Source organism: Myodes glareolus, chromosome 23 (assembly GCF_982192425.1).
Source record: "Myodes glareolus chromosome 23, mMyoGla1.1, whole genome shotgun sequence".
Taxonomy (NCBI): domain Eukaryota; kingdom Metazoa; phylum Chordata; class Mammalia; order Rodentia; family Cricetidae; genus Myodes; species Myodes glareolus.
The window spans coordinates 47,293,712-47,308,865 of NC_142048.1; the positions used below are offsets into that span (position 1 = coordinate 47,293,712).

Sequence of the window (15,154 nt, forward strand, 5' to 3'; positions counted from 1 at the left end):
CATACCCATCTTATCTTCAATGAAAGACATTCAGCAAAGATAGAAGAATATGAACAGGAAACAACCTTTAAAACAGTCATGGTTTCCCTTGTCCACATTATAAGACTGAGCAGTTTCTTTCCAGTCCAGCTGTCTTTAGAGCATTTTACTCTAAAGAATCCCGAGACTGGAGAGCGTATCTATCACCCAGGTTACTAAAATGGGTACCATAAACAGTTCTAAGTCAGCCCCGCGAACAGCTGTGCGCATGCCCCATTGAAGGTTTTATCAAACACTGGTGTTTTTATTGTTCCACAGAAAGGTTCAAACGTAGCACTGATGAAGAGGACTCTGAATGTGATGATCGTCATGGATAAAGCCATGGTAGGGATGAGCTGTCTGCCCGAGATCAGCCACTGGAATCCTAGATCATGCCCTTATTGGTCACGTGCTCTGGAACTTTACCATATCCTGTCTTCATTTCTGTGCCCATAAAAAGGAAGCTAATCACAAATACCCCTTTTAGTAGCCTTAGTTGTTAAGACCCCGGGGTTACGTGTAAAATGCAAGTAAAGGCAATAATCGGGAAAAGTTTACAGATGGGAAGGATGAATTGACAATCAGTTTTAACGTATTTTGCCTTTGCCTCTTCAACTGAGTACTGCATTATTTTCACTTTTATATTTGAAACTATTAAAGAGTGATTGTTGAATTGGTTGTAGGAGTAACTGAGAAACAAACTTGTCTTTCAGTTTGACTACATGGGCTCTGAGATGGGACTCGCGATTCAGAAAGTTGTTCATATCTTTGGTCTCATTAACACTGTGAGTACTTCCGTTTCCGATGACATAAGAGGCTAATGCTACCCCACTTTCGCAGTCTGTGTGCAAAGCTGTGGGCTCTTGTGAAATGCATATTCCTCCTGGCACTTTGATCCTGGAGCTGGGTTATCTCCTCAAAGCGCTAAAGTGCATGCAATCCCAGCATTTACAGACACGGCAGGGTGATTGACAACCCAAACCGAAGTATGTCCTCCTTTTAGATGTTTTCCCAGCTGAAGATGACGGTGATGTTAAAGTCTGTAGAGATCTGGTCGGACGAAAATAAGATCGAAACAAATGGGGACGCCGATGAAGTCCTGCAAAGGTTTCTGCTGTGGAAACAGAAGCAGTCACCTGAAAGCACTGAGGCTATCATGTACTTACTCCTGTAAGTACCTGCTTCCCACGGGTGGGGACTTGCCTAATTGATTAGCGTCAACTGCCAAAGCCGTGCGTGTGTAGTTGTGCCAGCATAAGCAAAATGTAAAGACGTGATCAGTAGCCAAACGCAGTCCCCCCTCCCGCCCCCCACTGCACTTCAGCACCAAGGTCCTGTATGAAAAGCAGCAAGGTGAACACAGGCCTCTGTGTTTGCAAAGCCCTCCCGGGGAAACGGTCGCACCAGCACCATGGTGTTAACGTTATGAGTGCAATAATTGCCCATCATGCTGTGGGAAAAAAAAAAGTAAATAACTGAAATGGACCGGCCACGGGGGCTACTCTCCAGTGTTTCCATAGTGACCTAAGAGGTAGTTTTGAGTTACTTGCTCTGCGTGTTTCTAGAGTCTGTATGTAGGTTTTATCGTTACTCAGTCAATCATGGTACATGTAAATACGAGAAATTCACTGGCGACGATCTCCAGAGATATGACAGGAACCACACGTCTTCTGCTCCTCCTGCTAGGCTCAAGGCCAGGGTTGGGTGTTTGAAGACAGCCCTACTGGACTGATCTCTGTACACAGGCTACCTCTTTTTTTCTTGGTGAACCTCTCTCTCTCTCTCTCTCTCTCTCCTCTAGTTCAATGCTGTTTACAATTCTCAGATTTGTTTAGTAAATGAAAAGTCTGACAATAGATACACTGGCCTTTAGATCTTAGAGTCAATATCTACCCAATGATGGGGATCCTGAAGGAACAGGGTTTGGAAATACTAGGCTCCTCTAGGTTTTAGATTGCATAACATAGACTCTTAAGCATTATTTTTAACTCAAATTCCTGGGAAGTATGGAGGGCATGCTATTTGTGTTTTTAACTATTTAATGAATTATTGGTAGCACAAAGCATGATGTATGATGAATCCCATGTTTTAAAGATACGGAACGTTCAGAAATCCATTGTTTAAATGTCCTTTCTAGCGACATTTTGAAACAAGTGCACTGACATAAAATTTTAATTTAGGTATAAGGATTATCCTGATTATGTGGGAGCAACATATCACAAGATGGTCTGCAACCCGAAGTTTACAGCAGGAATCGCTCTGGTATGCCTCCTGTTGCCCATGTTTCCCCGAATGAAAAGACAAGAGAATGCATTTCTTGTATACTTTCAGCAATCTTTATAACTCTGTTTTAGGCTTTCAATGTTATAAAATAGTTGATCTGATTGGGGGGAAACATTTCAAATTTTAACCAGTTCTGTGATGTTAGCTGCATTCACCCTCATTGTGAAATAAGTCCCAAGATACATCCACCTTTTAAAGATGAGTCTCCACATCAATCATGCAGCCCTTCCTCTGCCCCCAGGTGATGCTCACTCTGTCCTCTTTCTATTGTTAGAGCAACTTTGGGGTTTACTTGAAGCCATTCAATGTACTTAAAGTTGCATCTACGCCATAATTTTCTTTTTAATGGCTGAGTTAATGTATCCACTCTATCAACAGATCTTTATTCCCCTGTCTTTGCCGTTATGCACCCTGCTGCAATGCATCTGATAGAGCAGATATCTCTTTGAGGGCCTAATTTGGGTCAGTCTCGGAGTATGCCCAGAAGTCAGCTTACTGAATTTTGCATCAGTCTTGTTAATCTATTGTGGGACTATAATATTGGTTTTGGTAGACCGTTTACCAGTCTATAATCCTTTTACCAACATATAGTTGACTGCACAGTCAACCAAACTTAGTTTTCCTTTAGTTAATAGAGACAGGCGAATGTGCTTCACGTTGCATCTTCTCATGGCTTTCAATTGTGTTTCTGCAGTCGCAAACGCTGCAATTCCAGTTCATATGCTTGATAGACTTTATCATGTATTACCAGAGAAATAGCTATTCAAGTATTTGGCCTATTTTTTAAGTGGTTTAATGCTTTGTTGTTGGATTGTGGGCATTCTCTACATTATGGACATTAATCCTTTGTCAGACATGTGGTCTCTAAATGTTTTTTTCCACTATATCTCTGTGTGTTTGTCTTCACTTTGACTTTATCATGACATTGACACATGGACGTTTGAGACAGTGGCAGAATCTTCTTTGCCTGACTTTACCTTTGCTCCCATTCTCCGGGGAGACGATGGTGAGGACGTCTTGAATCTTTCTGCTATTATCTTCTGTTTTACAGCTGTGAATCTCTCACTTAGGTCTTGAATTTGTTTTTAGCTAAGTTTTAATATATATACATATATTATATTTAACAAATGTAGAAATATAAGTGAATGCTCTTTTTCATTTGGCTGTTCTGATTTTAATCCACTCTGCTAAATCACACTTTTATTGGGAATATTAATTCATTTATGTTCAAAATAGTTTGTTGTAGGGAAGGATTTCATGCTGTCATTTTTACTATCATACAGACTATTTTTCTATCTTCCTTGGGTATGCACTGTACAGATTCTAGATATTTATACCCCTTCTGTTCTTGGAATCACTGTCTTGTGTGTTTCACCACCTTTGGGGATCTCCTTTCATTGCGTCTATATTCCATAGACTTTTTGTTTGCCATTGCACTTGGCTACAATATTAAATTTAAGTCAATTATAAGTAAAATTTTATTTAAATTTCCTCAGACAATTTCTAAAGTAAAAATTAATTGCCCATTCGTTAACTCTCTGTGGTCTACAGTTTTCCTAATTATATCCTCAAAAAAATTGTTCCTAAAATTAATCTACTTCCCTAAATGCCTTTATGCTTGTTTGAATTTTATTCAGTAATATACCATAAACTGAAGTTTGATGTAGCAATCTTCTTTTTCCTATATGTCAGCTCCATTCGGACGAAAAGATTAGTGCCTAGAAAAGAAAATCACAACTGGCTCATATCTTCTCACATTTGCATTCTTGAAAGTTTTGATATTCCATTTCCTTGAATTTGCATGGTAGTTTAGGTGCTGTGGTCAGACGAAGCCTGACAAAAGCCAACAGGAAGAAGAAGAGGAGGAGGAAGAGGTGAAGGAAGCAGAAGGAGAACTGGGCACAATAATTCTGTTGTCTTTCTCTGTCTAGCACCCGAAGACATTAACCGTGGAGGGCTTTGCCACCGTTCTGTCGCAGCTGCTTGGGATTAACCTGGGTCTGACATACGATGACGTCTACAACTGCTTCTGTCCAGGAAGCACATGCCTAATGAATCCTTCAGCAATGTAAGGTGCCTTTCCAGATCAGACCTCTGGAGACGCTCGCAGTGTGTTCTGTCACAGTGGGGCTCGGCTAAGAATAGTTTCAATGAGTGCACGTGCAATTATTGAAAGCGCAGGGAAGAGCATGAGCTTAGGGTATTACAGAAAACACGCCTATCAGTCCTTAACAGTTAGCGGCAAGTGTGCTGCTTGTTTGTGGAGTGAGTGGGGGTTGATGGGTTCTTGCCTTAGCTTTGCCAGCATGCTTCTATTGAAGAAATGCAATAATGCTGAAGTAGCAGAAGGCTTGAGGACTCAACAGACCCCTGAATTAGGAGATTTGGCTGTGTATATTGGGGTAGAGGGAGAAAAAAGGTTACAAAAATTTAGAAGCTACTTAGACTACAAGGGAGAAAATTGTGGGCATGGGGAAACAAAGTAAAGTGCAACCTGGTTAAAGAGTCAGATTCAGAGGGAGAGTAAGGAGATGGGAAGAGGTAGAGAACAAAACCTGAGGTGTGTGTGTGTGTGTGTGTGTGTGTGTGTGTGTGTGTGAGAGAGAGAGAGAGAGAGAGAGAGAGAGAGAGAACCTGTGGTGAGAGAGAGACAGAACTGAGGTGAGAGAGAGGCAGAGAGAGATAGAACCTGAGGTGAGAGAGAGAGGGAGACAGAACCTGAGATTTGGGGCAGAAACTAAATGTTTGCAGAATGGGAGATTTTATAATAAACAAAATAGTATACAATCATTTTGCACAGCACGGATGAATAAATGTGCGCTGCAAAGTGAATGTGTGGTGCCTCCAAGGGAGACCAAACACTGAGGGAGTTCGCTGTTCTCATAACAATCCACGAAAGTTTATCGACGTTGAGAAGTAAAGCCATTGGAGAGTCACTCATAGGCTCCTGGCTATCACAATCCACTAGTAAATACTGAGATTTATGGAACAGTTTGATTTGTTGCATCCAGCATGATCCATTGTCCATTAGACTTTTCAGTCATGCGCGTAAATAAGCCGCAGAGGTTGTGCCTCAAGGGCAAGTGTTCTAGAGTGTACAAATCTTCAGCTGATGGAAGAGAGTTAAAATTATGTACAGATTAAAAAAATAAAAAATTATGTTCAGATAATGTTAAGAGAACTCACAGGGTGAAAAGAGAAGCTTCAGCCAGGAGGAAGGGGTCCCGAAGGGCATGGAATCTTTGCGAGGAAGGGGGTGTGCGTGTGATGAATGATAGAGACCATGGAAGCCATGTGCAAAAACACATCCAGTCAAAAACAGTGGATTCAGTCTCCCCAGGCACTAAAGAGAAAAAAAAAAACATAGGGGAAACTAGGGGAGCAAAGTCATCTCCACCACATGGCAGAGAGGGGTGTGGCCAGTTACCCCACACTCACGCATTCTTGCGAGCTTCTTGCAGAGATAATTCTGTTGAAACAAATGTGGTGCTTCCTCCCGTGCCCCGAAGGTGAGGTGTTCAGCTCTTTAACTCCCCCCCTCCACCTCTGTTTATTGTTTCTAACAAATAATAAGAGAAAGAAACGCACTGCTTTGGTTTTGGCCTGTGTTAAAGGTAGAGGCAACTCCCTCTCTCCTCCTCGGCTCTCCTTTAAGGCGGATATTTGGGGATTCATACACTTTATTAAGAAATACCGTTTGCACTTCATTTATCGGAGGAATATTCATTTATTTTTAGACGTTCCCAAGGCATAAAGGTTTTTAGCAGCTGCAGCATGAATGAATTCAAGCAGCTGGCTTTGCAGTCGGAACTAGACTGCCTTCAGGATAAACCAGAGCCACAGGTTGTCGCGGCGCCCCAAGATCGAAGGTGTGGCAACCACATCGTGGAAGCGCCAGAGGAGTGTGACTGCGGCCCAGAAGAGGTGAGTCAAACTGTCCTGGCTCATCCCGACACTTGGTTTGTGGGTCACATATTCTCCTGTAGAGTTATATGTACTGGAAAGGGGAGGACATCATTTCGAAAGATGATGGGCCATTGCATTAACTAAGCTGGGTATGGTAATTCAGCTGCCTGAAAATCCTGCATTCAGGCAGGAGGATACAGAATTCCAGGCCAGCCTCGCCTGCGTGGGGAGATCCTGTCTCAAAACAACAACAAAATGGTATTTGTAACTAACCTTAGGATAAGCGAGGTTGTTAGCTCTTACTGCAAAGACTTTTCGACATTTGCTAGTGATGGGGAAGCTCAACCAATCACATCTGGTTAGGGTGTGGCCGCGCGGTGCTCGCTGGACCACTTTGGATTTCGGACCTCCCACTCCTGTAGCGTGAGTTCCCCCCTTTTTCAATTATTAAATTATATCTGTTGTTCTTGAGCTGGCCTGGTTATTTATCATACTAACTGAATATGCCAACACGAACATGCTCGTATCTGATGTTTTCCTTGAATGCAGGAGTTTCATTTCATTGTAATATGGGAGACTGAGAGTTTGTGGCACATAGTGGCTCAGTAGTTTTGAATTTGCAGATTTAAACTGTGGGTTAAGGTCGCATAGGTCAAATTGTATTAGCTTTAATAGCCAGACCATGAGCTCCAGTGGCATTTCTAGTTGGAATGATACATCGGTCCATGAAACGCCATTTATATTAACTTAGTTTCACGAACAGCATCATTCAGAAAATTCTTCATTTGTTCATCTTTATCCTTAATAGCATACATGGCCCAGCAGGTGTGTGGGTCCACAGCATTCCTATTCTTAATCTTCTCCCCATCAGAGCCACAAAAATAACCCCAGACACTTGCTGTTTAACATTGCCATTGCTATAATTTTATCAAACCCCCTGTTGATTATTTCAGCTAATTTACAGTACATCTTGGTAATGACGAACGAAATGTCTGCCCTTCGTTCAGTGAAAGCACTCCATTTCTATGTCTCTCTGCATGTACCTATGGAAATATCGGCCATTACCTTTGAAGTCTTCTTTTGTGATGAGACCTAGTGAAGCTTTGTTTAAAGATTCCCCCTCCTTTTTTTTTTTTTAATCCACTCGATTCTTTAAAAATGTCTTCTGTTTCTTAGAACTTGACGCACATTAAATTGGGCAGAGCTTCTTTGGGAAAAGAATATCTGCTGAGTTAAGTTGTCCTCTGAGCTACTGGAGCTTCAGAGAGCACTACACATGCACGCAAGCAAACAGCTTTACAGACAGAACAGGCATGGTGTGCAGAAGCAGCTGGGGCTGAACCATAACCTGGTCATCCAATCACACACTGTTTCATAACAATGCAGCCTCATCTCTTGCCATTCTTGGGAATGGCCAACGCTCTACTTCTCAGAGTAGGTTTTTGTTATAAAAATGGGCTCTAATTAGGTTCCAGTTTGTTTGTTTTTTTAATAGAAAAAAATAAGTTGCAGATGGCTGTGTGGAGATGCTGAGCGTAAAACTGGAAGGCAACCGAAATCCAGTTTAACTTATTGCTATCTACCACCCTGGTCTAGCCCTCAGTTTTGAAGATTGGCTAAAGTCTTGGGCATTGACACTACTTGCTGTAACCTTCTAATGAATTTGTCCAATCTCAATGTGGCATTAATTCCATGGAACGCCTGATCACATTGACTCTCTTCGTGTTTGAGTAAGAATTCTAACCAAAGAGAAACTGTTGGGCATAGCACACATTTGCAGAAGAGCATGTCAGAGGATTTCAGGATTCAGTACAAACAAGGATTTTGTTTTCTTTTGGAATGTATTCCCACTCTGTAGCCCCGGTCCTGGAACTCACTGTGTAGACCAGACAGACCTCAAAGTCACAGATTTGCTTGCCTCTGCCTCTCCAGTGCTGGGATTAAAGGTGTTCGGGTCAGTTCCAGCTCGGAGGGGGGGGGGGTTGTCTCTGGGCCCTGTTTCTGAAGTGCATGGCGGTGTCTTCAGCAATAGGGATTTACTTTCCACCTCCAGGAGGTAATCAAGTACAACAGCAATAAGCTTTATGTCTTGGGAGTCTCTTGGACAGTTCTGGCCAACAATTCAAAAGAGGGGTTCTCGTGTTTGGTGTTGGAATTCTTGTTAGGCGGTCTTTGACTCTTGGAGGAAGCATAGTCAGCCCAAATGAGAAAAACTCTTTAAATTACATATGTTACTTATACATAGAATTAGGTTTACTATAGATGTCTTTTAAATGATAAGTAGCTGATAGTATGATTACTTATGGGTTTTTTTCAGATATCCTTATTGTTTTTAATCTTCCTCCCTCATCCCTAAAACACTGCCCCTTTTCCCGTTTCCCTCGTTAGGCCTCATGGGTCAGCAGTTAAGAACACTGACTGCTTTTCCAGAGAACCTGGGTTCAATTCCCCGCACCCACATAGTGGTTTAAATCATCTGTAACCATCTTCTGACCTCCTCTGGTACCAGACACCACACATGTGGTACACGGATGCAGGAAAACACCCTTACTAGGCCACTCATGTCCTGTGACCCCCTCTCTGTTGCTCCCCAACTCCCCTATCCTGTCCATTTTCCCATTTTACATCCCTAGCTTCTGTGGTTACTCCAGACTGTATATTCACATCTGAAGATTTGGAGAAAATGTGATGTTTATCTTTCTGGGTCTAGGTTACCTCACGCCCAATCAAAATGTTGAGGTTAGTCCCAACGGCTACATTTATGAAACACTACCACACGTCAGGGGACATTGTGGAAGAGGGGGCAGGACGATTGCAAGAGCCAGAGGACCAGGGAGTTTGCTAGGATTGTGTCTCCTAGTCATGTCAGAAGTTGTGCTCACCAAATCTCACTAACATGACTGCCTAAGCAGTCATTTAGTCATTTGCTAAATGAGGAGGATACCAATGAATGTGTTAAAGTAAAGGGGGGAAAAGCCATGGGGCCTCCGCCCTCCACAAAGAACTACATATAATTAAGGAACACTGAGAGTGAGAGAAAGTCTTCCCCAGGCAAGAGCACACTGATTGGTTATCCAATGCTGATGTCCAGCCCTGAAAACATACATACAAGTAGTATTATATAGACAGAGCAGGCTATATTTAAGAATATATATGCATATGTATACATGCATATAATAACAGTTAATGGAAAAAAGAGACCACAAAGATGAAAAAGAGCAAGGGGAGTTTATGGGAGGGCTTGGAAGGAAGAAAGGGAAGGGAGAGATGTTGTAATGATGCTATAATCTCAGAATAGTTTTTCATCTCTCAAAACATTATTTGGGGGTTTTATTTTTTACTGCCATATATTTCATTATCTAACACAATTTTATAAATATATTTCGATAACATTCCTCCCTCCTTCCAAGTCCCTCCAGGCCAGTGGTTCTGGACCTTCCTAATGCTGTGGCCCTTTGATACAGTTCCTCATGTTGGGGTGACTCCCAACCACAAAATTATTTTCATTGCTACTTCTTAACTGTAATTTTTCTACTGTTATGACTTGTACTATAAGTATGTGAAAGGCAGAATATCTGATGTGTGACCCCTGGGAAAGGGTCATTTGACCCACAAAGGGGGGGAACCCCAGGTTAAGGACCACTCCTCTAGATTCTCTCCTGATCCCAACCTACCCAACTTTAGGTTCTTTCTTTAAAAATAAGTAAAAAGGCAGTACAACAACAGCAACAGAAACCTAAACCAAGAAAACAAAATAAAACCACATGAAAAAAGAGAAAAACATTAAAAAATAAATACTTAAAAGACAATTTGATACTATATCCAACTGGTAAAATGGTAGTTATAGGTTCTCTCATAGGGTCCATGACATACCTACCCATGAGTTCTTGATTCCAATTACAGTACCAGGCATTGGCCCCAGTTAGAAAGTAGCTGGTCACCTCTATAGTATTCACACCACGGTGTGTTTCTCACCAAGCCAAGTGTTTTAGCTCCCAAGTTTCACCGATGACTGTTCTTCCTCACAGCCTGGGTAGCAAGCCCCTTGCCACACAATGAAAGTTAGCTGGTAGGGGGGAAGTTTCTAGGTCAGGGTTGAATTCTCCATGTCTCCTGATCAAAGTATGAGAAATAGGGTCTTTCCATCAGGTCCTATTGGATAGCTCAGAGCAATGGCAGCGACATCTTTGTGGGGAGCAGTGAATTCTATAAGACCCACTGACCGGTAACCAACAACTCAAAGGGAGCTACTCCAAACCTGGTAACTGGGCATTTTGTTTGATAACCTACAGCTTCTGGATGAGGTATTATCATTCTGTGCAGTATGACTGCCTCTCAACTCATGTGTATATATTAGGAAACTTTAAAAATAATATTTTTCCTTTTTTTGTGGGCAAATGGATGTATCTAGAAAACATCATATTGAGTGAGGTAACCCAGACCCAGAAAGACAAATATTATATGTACTCGCTCATAAATGGATTTTAGACATAAAGTAAAGAAAAACCAGCCTATAGTTCACAATCCCAGAGAACCTAGACAACAAAGAGGACCCTAAGAGACATGGAAAGTAGAAAAAGACAGGATCTCCTGAGTAAATTGGGAGCATGGGGACCCTGGGAGATGGTAGAAGGGCAGGGGAGAGGAAGGGAGGAAGCTGAGAAAAATAAATAGCTCAAATAAAACAATAAAAATAAAGAAAACATAAAGTCTGACAGACAGTACATGAATCAAGTGGTCAATGTTATTATGACTGATTGTGGCAAACTTTGAAATCCTGGGTCATGTGAGAAGACGCAAGAGCCCACACCGGTTCTGTGATATTTCTACCAAGAATGGATAACCCAGATCTAGACATGATCCAACAAGGACAGATCTGTGTTGTTGGGCAGTTGACAGAGCAACTGGACTATAGTCTTCACATGGAGTCAAGAACACAGCATTCCGGGAACAGCCGAGGAAGCTGTTCTTGGCTGATAAAGAACAGAGAGACACATGATAAAGGCAATGTGTAACCCTCAGCTGAGTCTTTGGGACAACTGGTGAGGCTGGATGACAACCAAATCCCAGAGCTGAATTCCTGATTTGGCTGACTGTGGGTTATACTAGAGTGTCCTTGGTAGAAATACATTGAAGTGTCCGAGAGTGATGATGGTACAACCTACTCCAAAATGGCTCAGAAAACAGTTGGTTTTGTTCTGGACTTGAAAATTTTCTTTGAGTTTAAAATTGTTTGAACATTTTAAAAAATTAAATTAAATTACATATGGAAGTGTAAACACCCCAAAAGTAGCATATTTTAACATAATCTATTAGTTGCTATTGTAGTACCAGCCTTCCTGTGTAGGAAGCATCCTAGAAGATAACAAAGTATGGATTAAAGACAATTACATGATACCAATCTACAGGTACTGGAATAATCAAGGGAGTTTGGGAAATGCAGTACAAGTATTTTCTTTCTTTCTGTCCTCCAGGATAACGGTTGAGTGCATCATACGTTAGCTATAAACTAGACCAACGATTTTATGACAACCACCCCACCATTGTTTTCTATCCCCCGGTTCATTTTCTGTACTGCAGCCTTTAATAAACAGAAGCTTTTAGAGTCAGGATGACTTTTTTTTTTCCTGTGTGGATATCCAATTATTTGGGGGTAATTGGTTGAAAAGACTATCTTTTCCAAATTAACGCATCCCATCGCCTTTAGGAAGAATCAATTAATCATGTCCTTTATAATTTTAACTTATATTCTTGAAATAGTACATGCTTTTGAATTGCATAGTGTTTTTTTTCTTATTCCTTAAATGAAGTTTTTTCCTCCTTATGGCCTCCGGTGAAGAGAGAGAAGCCAGGACAAAGGCCATAGTTGGTGGAGAGGAAGTGAGAAGCAGAGGTGGGGGGCGAGAGGAGTGTGATCAGGGCCTCTGTCCTGCTCTCAGGAGAAAAGGCAAGGCAGGGCTTGCCAGGAGCAGTACTGGAGAACTTGAGCCCTCAGGGATGGCTCTTGCCTCCCAGGTAGGTCCCAGTTGTCGAGCGCCTGTCCCTGGCGTGTTTTGAGAAGGGGAAATGCTGGATTAGTTTATAGGAGCTCCACAAAGGAGGTATTTGAACTATATCCTCTGATTTGGTCAGCTTGAGTGTAAAAACTGTTGTCAAATGTGGCTGCAGCTATGTGGCTTATTTAAAGAAATTGGCAACACACAAGCAAACAAACACGCACCCGAAGACGAAAACACACAGGAGCCTTGGCCTAGCCTCGACCCACAGGATAAAGTGAAACACCGCCACTCCCCTGCTTCTATCCCACGGTCAGGGCTATGGAGGCAGTGGCTGCACGTGTCTGTGTTAACCTGACTGGTAGGAGGCTTGCCGTGAACACCGGTGTGTAGCACACGCTGCAGTGCAGAATGGTTTGTTGTTGGTAGGGCTGGAGCTATCAGCAGAAGTGTGTAAGCCAGTGAAGGTCCATTGAGCAGCCCCCAGCTGGACTCGGAAAAGGGATAAAAATCTTATATCTGATTTCTAACTCCTATCTTTACCTGGATTATCCTTTCTTCTCTAGGAATGTACTCATAAAAAATGCTGTAACCCTAAGGACTGTACTCTGATAAAGCCTGCGGACTGTGGGACTGGAGCATGCTGTGACAAAAGGACATGCAAGGTGAGTCTCAGACACAGAGATGGCCTTTTGGGAGTCTGGCTCGAGTGCTCTTCCTTCCTACTTTCTGGAAGCATCCTTGACATGGTTTCCTTTGTTTTCTCTTTGGAGAGCTTTCTTTTGGTCTAAGTCTTAAGTTAGACCATGACCATTTGAAGCACATTCTTTTTCCCCAAGAAAATGCATAATTTCCCCATGGGGTAGATATTAAGGATATTTTCTAATCTCCATTATGTCCTTACTTTCAGCCTGTGGATCACTTCCTCACCTCTACTTTCCATCACGCTTCAATCTGTCCCAAAGACATCTCCAGCTGTGGTAGGCAGTGCCATTCAGAATGGTTGGGCCACACATTTTTCTTAGTCAATGCCTGAACATAGTTCTTTATGATCAAATAATGGACAACAAAAATGAGAACTAACAAGGTCTGTCTGACAAAGCAGCCAGAGCGAATCCCATTCTGAAAACCATAAAGGGGGACCAGGGCAGGTGAGCGAGCCAGTGGGATGCAGCAGATAGCCAGCCCCTGGCAGGGTGTCTTCTCTGAGAACTGATGGTTAGAGCCAGAGGTTGTCCGTTTTCAAGGTGCCTGAATGGAAGAGTCCACGCAGGGCATCCACAATAGACCTTGTACTTACCCTTTTATAACTTTTATCTCTAAGTCGGGCCCTTCCATAAAACCCATCATTCCAGAGTGAGAATTTGGAGTGTTGCTCATCAGGGAAAGCCACATCGAGAAGCGCTAAAGAGGTTGAACGAGTTCATTCTCATTCTGTCAGCTATGATTAACCATAAGTAGAACTCTCCTCAAGTAGAGAAGGCCCTGGTCTTTTCTTTGTGTTCTTGCAAATAGTTGAGCTTCTACTAGACCTTGTCCGAAGCTGAGAGATTTGATCCGAGAGTTTTCCTTAATGCTTTTTGTTTAGACACAGCTGCGCATGCAAAGCTATGAGGGACATCAATAGGACCAGCTGCTTCACCCGCAGGTCCTAGTGATAAAGATGTTTGTAACCAGCACTTCGACACTCTTACAGGCCACTTTGAAAACAATTGGTATTATATTATAATGATGTTCCCTGGTATATAGACAAAAAAAAAGATGATGAATCCATGAGTTGAAGTCAGACAGTGAGTGGCGGGGTCTTTGTTCAGTATGTCTTTGGGGAGCTTGTTTTTCTGACGGTCCGCAAACAAGCTCCGTCCCTATGTTGCGGAGAAACTTCACTGCCTCTTTCTCTTTCTTTCCTTTTTCTTTTTAACTGATTTTTAATCCATATGGCATGATCTTTCAAAAGAGTAGAGAAATTTTGCCTAACTTCCAGGAACAGGAGAACCGAGTCACCCAGGCAACAGCTGTCGGTTCTTTGTCTCTCAGATCGCCGAAAGGGGGCGCCCATGTAGGAAAAGTAAAGACCTGTGTGATTTCCCTGAGTTCTGTAATGGAAACTCCGAAATCTGCGGTCCTGACACAATGGCTGCTGACCTAGAGCCCTGCAACAACCGCACGGCCTTTTGCTTTGGTGGGATCTGCCGCGATCTGGACAGGCAGTGCATGGATTTATTTGGGAAACGTAAGAGATGTTCCTTGTTTTTTGTTTGTTTGTTTGTTTTTGAACCGCTGTTATTTTAAAGCCACTAATCTATCCTGTAGCCTTATTATAAAATATTGATCTAAAACCATATTTAAAAATTAAATCAAAGCAAATCCTTCCCATGTCAAAACGGAAAAGACTATAACATTGAAACCACATAGGATGTGAGAGTCAGGGTGAGGTCATTGGTGGGAGAAGGGTGGAGTATTAGCATGTGGCTTTGGGGAGAGAGTGGTTTTCTCAACAGTTTTCCTTAACATAATACAGTTTTCTTCCTGAGTAGTTTTTGGTAGATTCTTGCCCACTGCTCCCATTTACACTTCAAGACATTGACTATCTCAGTATAAATATACTACACTTTTAAGTATTGTAAATTACTTTTTGGCTTTTAGCCTGAGAAACTTGAGATTCTTTTTATTTTTTTTTTCAGATGCTAAGGGTCCTAATTATGTGTGCATGGAAGAAGTGAACAGTCAAAATGACAAATTCGGAAACTGTCACGGACGCTGTCATTATAGGTACACACTCAACAAATTGTACCTTTTCCATGTGTGGTATGTGCAGTGCAAAGAGGTGCATCTAGTGTTTGCAGGCAGGGACACGTGTTGCCTGTCATTGCAGGGACATATTCCCAACGACTTGCTAGTATAGTCTGCCTGAAGGTTTTGCATTATCCTTACATATTGAATTATTATTG

The 15,154-nt window shown here is 42.1% G+C and overlaps 1 protein-coding gene across 2 annotated transcripts in view; it reads left to right on the forward strand.

The window, feature by feature from the left end:
• LOC125414431 (A disintegrin and metallopeptidase domain 3-like) overlaps positions 1 to 15,154 on the forward strand; it is a 46,003-nt gene that overhangs the window by 10,465 nt on the left and 20,384 nt on the right. For both annotated transcript variants that reach the window (XM_048456392.3, XM_048456393.3), the window contains 9 exons: positions 298 to 363; positions 732 to 803; positions 1,022 to 1,188; positions 2,199 to 2,280; positions 4,233 to 4,369; positions 6,039 to 6,225; positions 12,770 to 12,868; positions 14,241 to 14,436; positions 14,888 to 14,975. In XM_048456392.3, the coding sequence (XP_048312349.3) occupies positions 298 to 363; positions 732 to 803; positions 1,022 to 1,188; positions 2,199 to 2,280; positions 4,233 to 4,369; positions 6,039 to 6,225; positions 12,770 to 12,868; positions 14,241 to 14,436; positions 14,888 to 14,975 (1,094 nt within the window). The remainder of the gene's footprint in view (positions 1 to 297; positions 364 to 731; positions 804 to 1,021; positions 1,189 to 2,198; positions 2,281 to 4,232; positions 4,370 to 6,038; positions 6,226 to 12,769; positions 12,869 to 14,240; positions 14,437 to 14,887; positions 14,976 to 15,154) is intronic.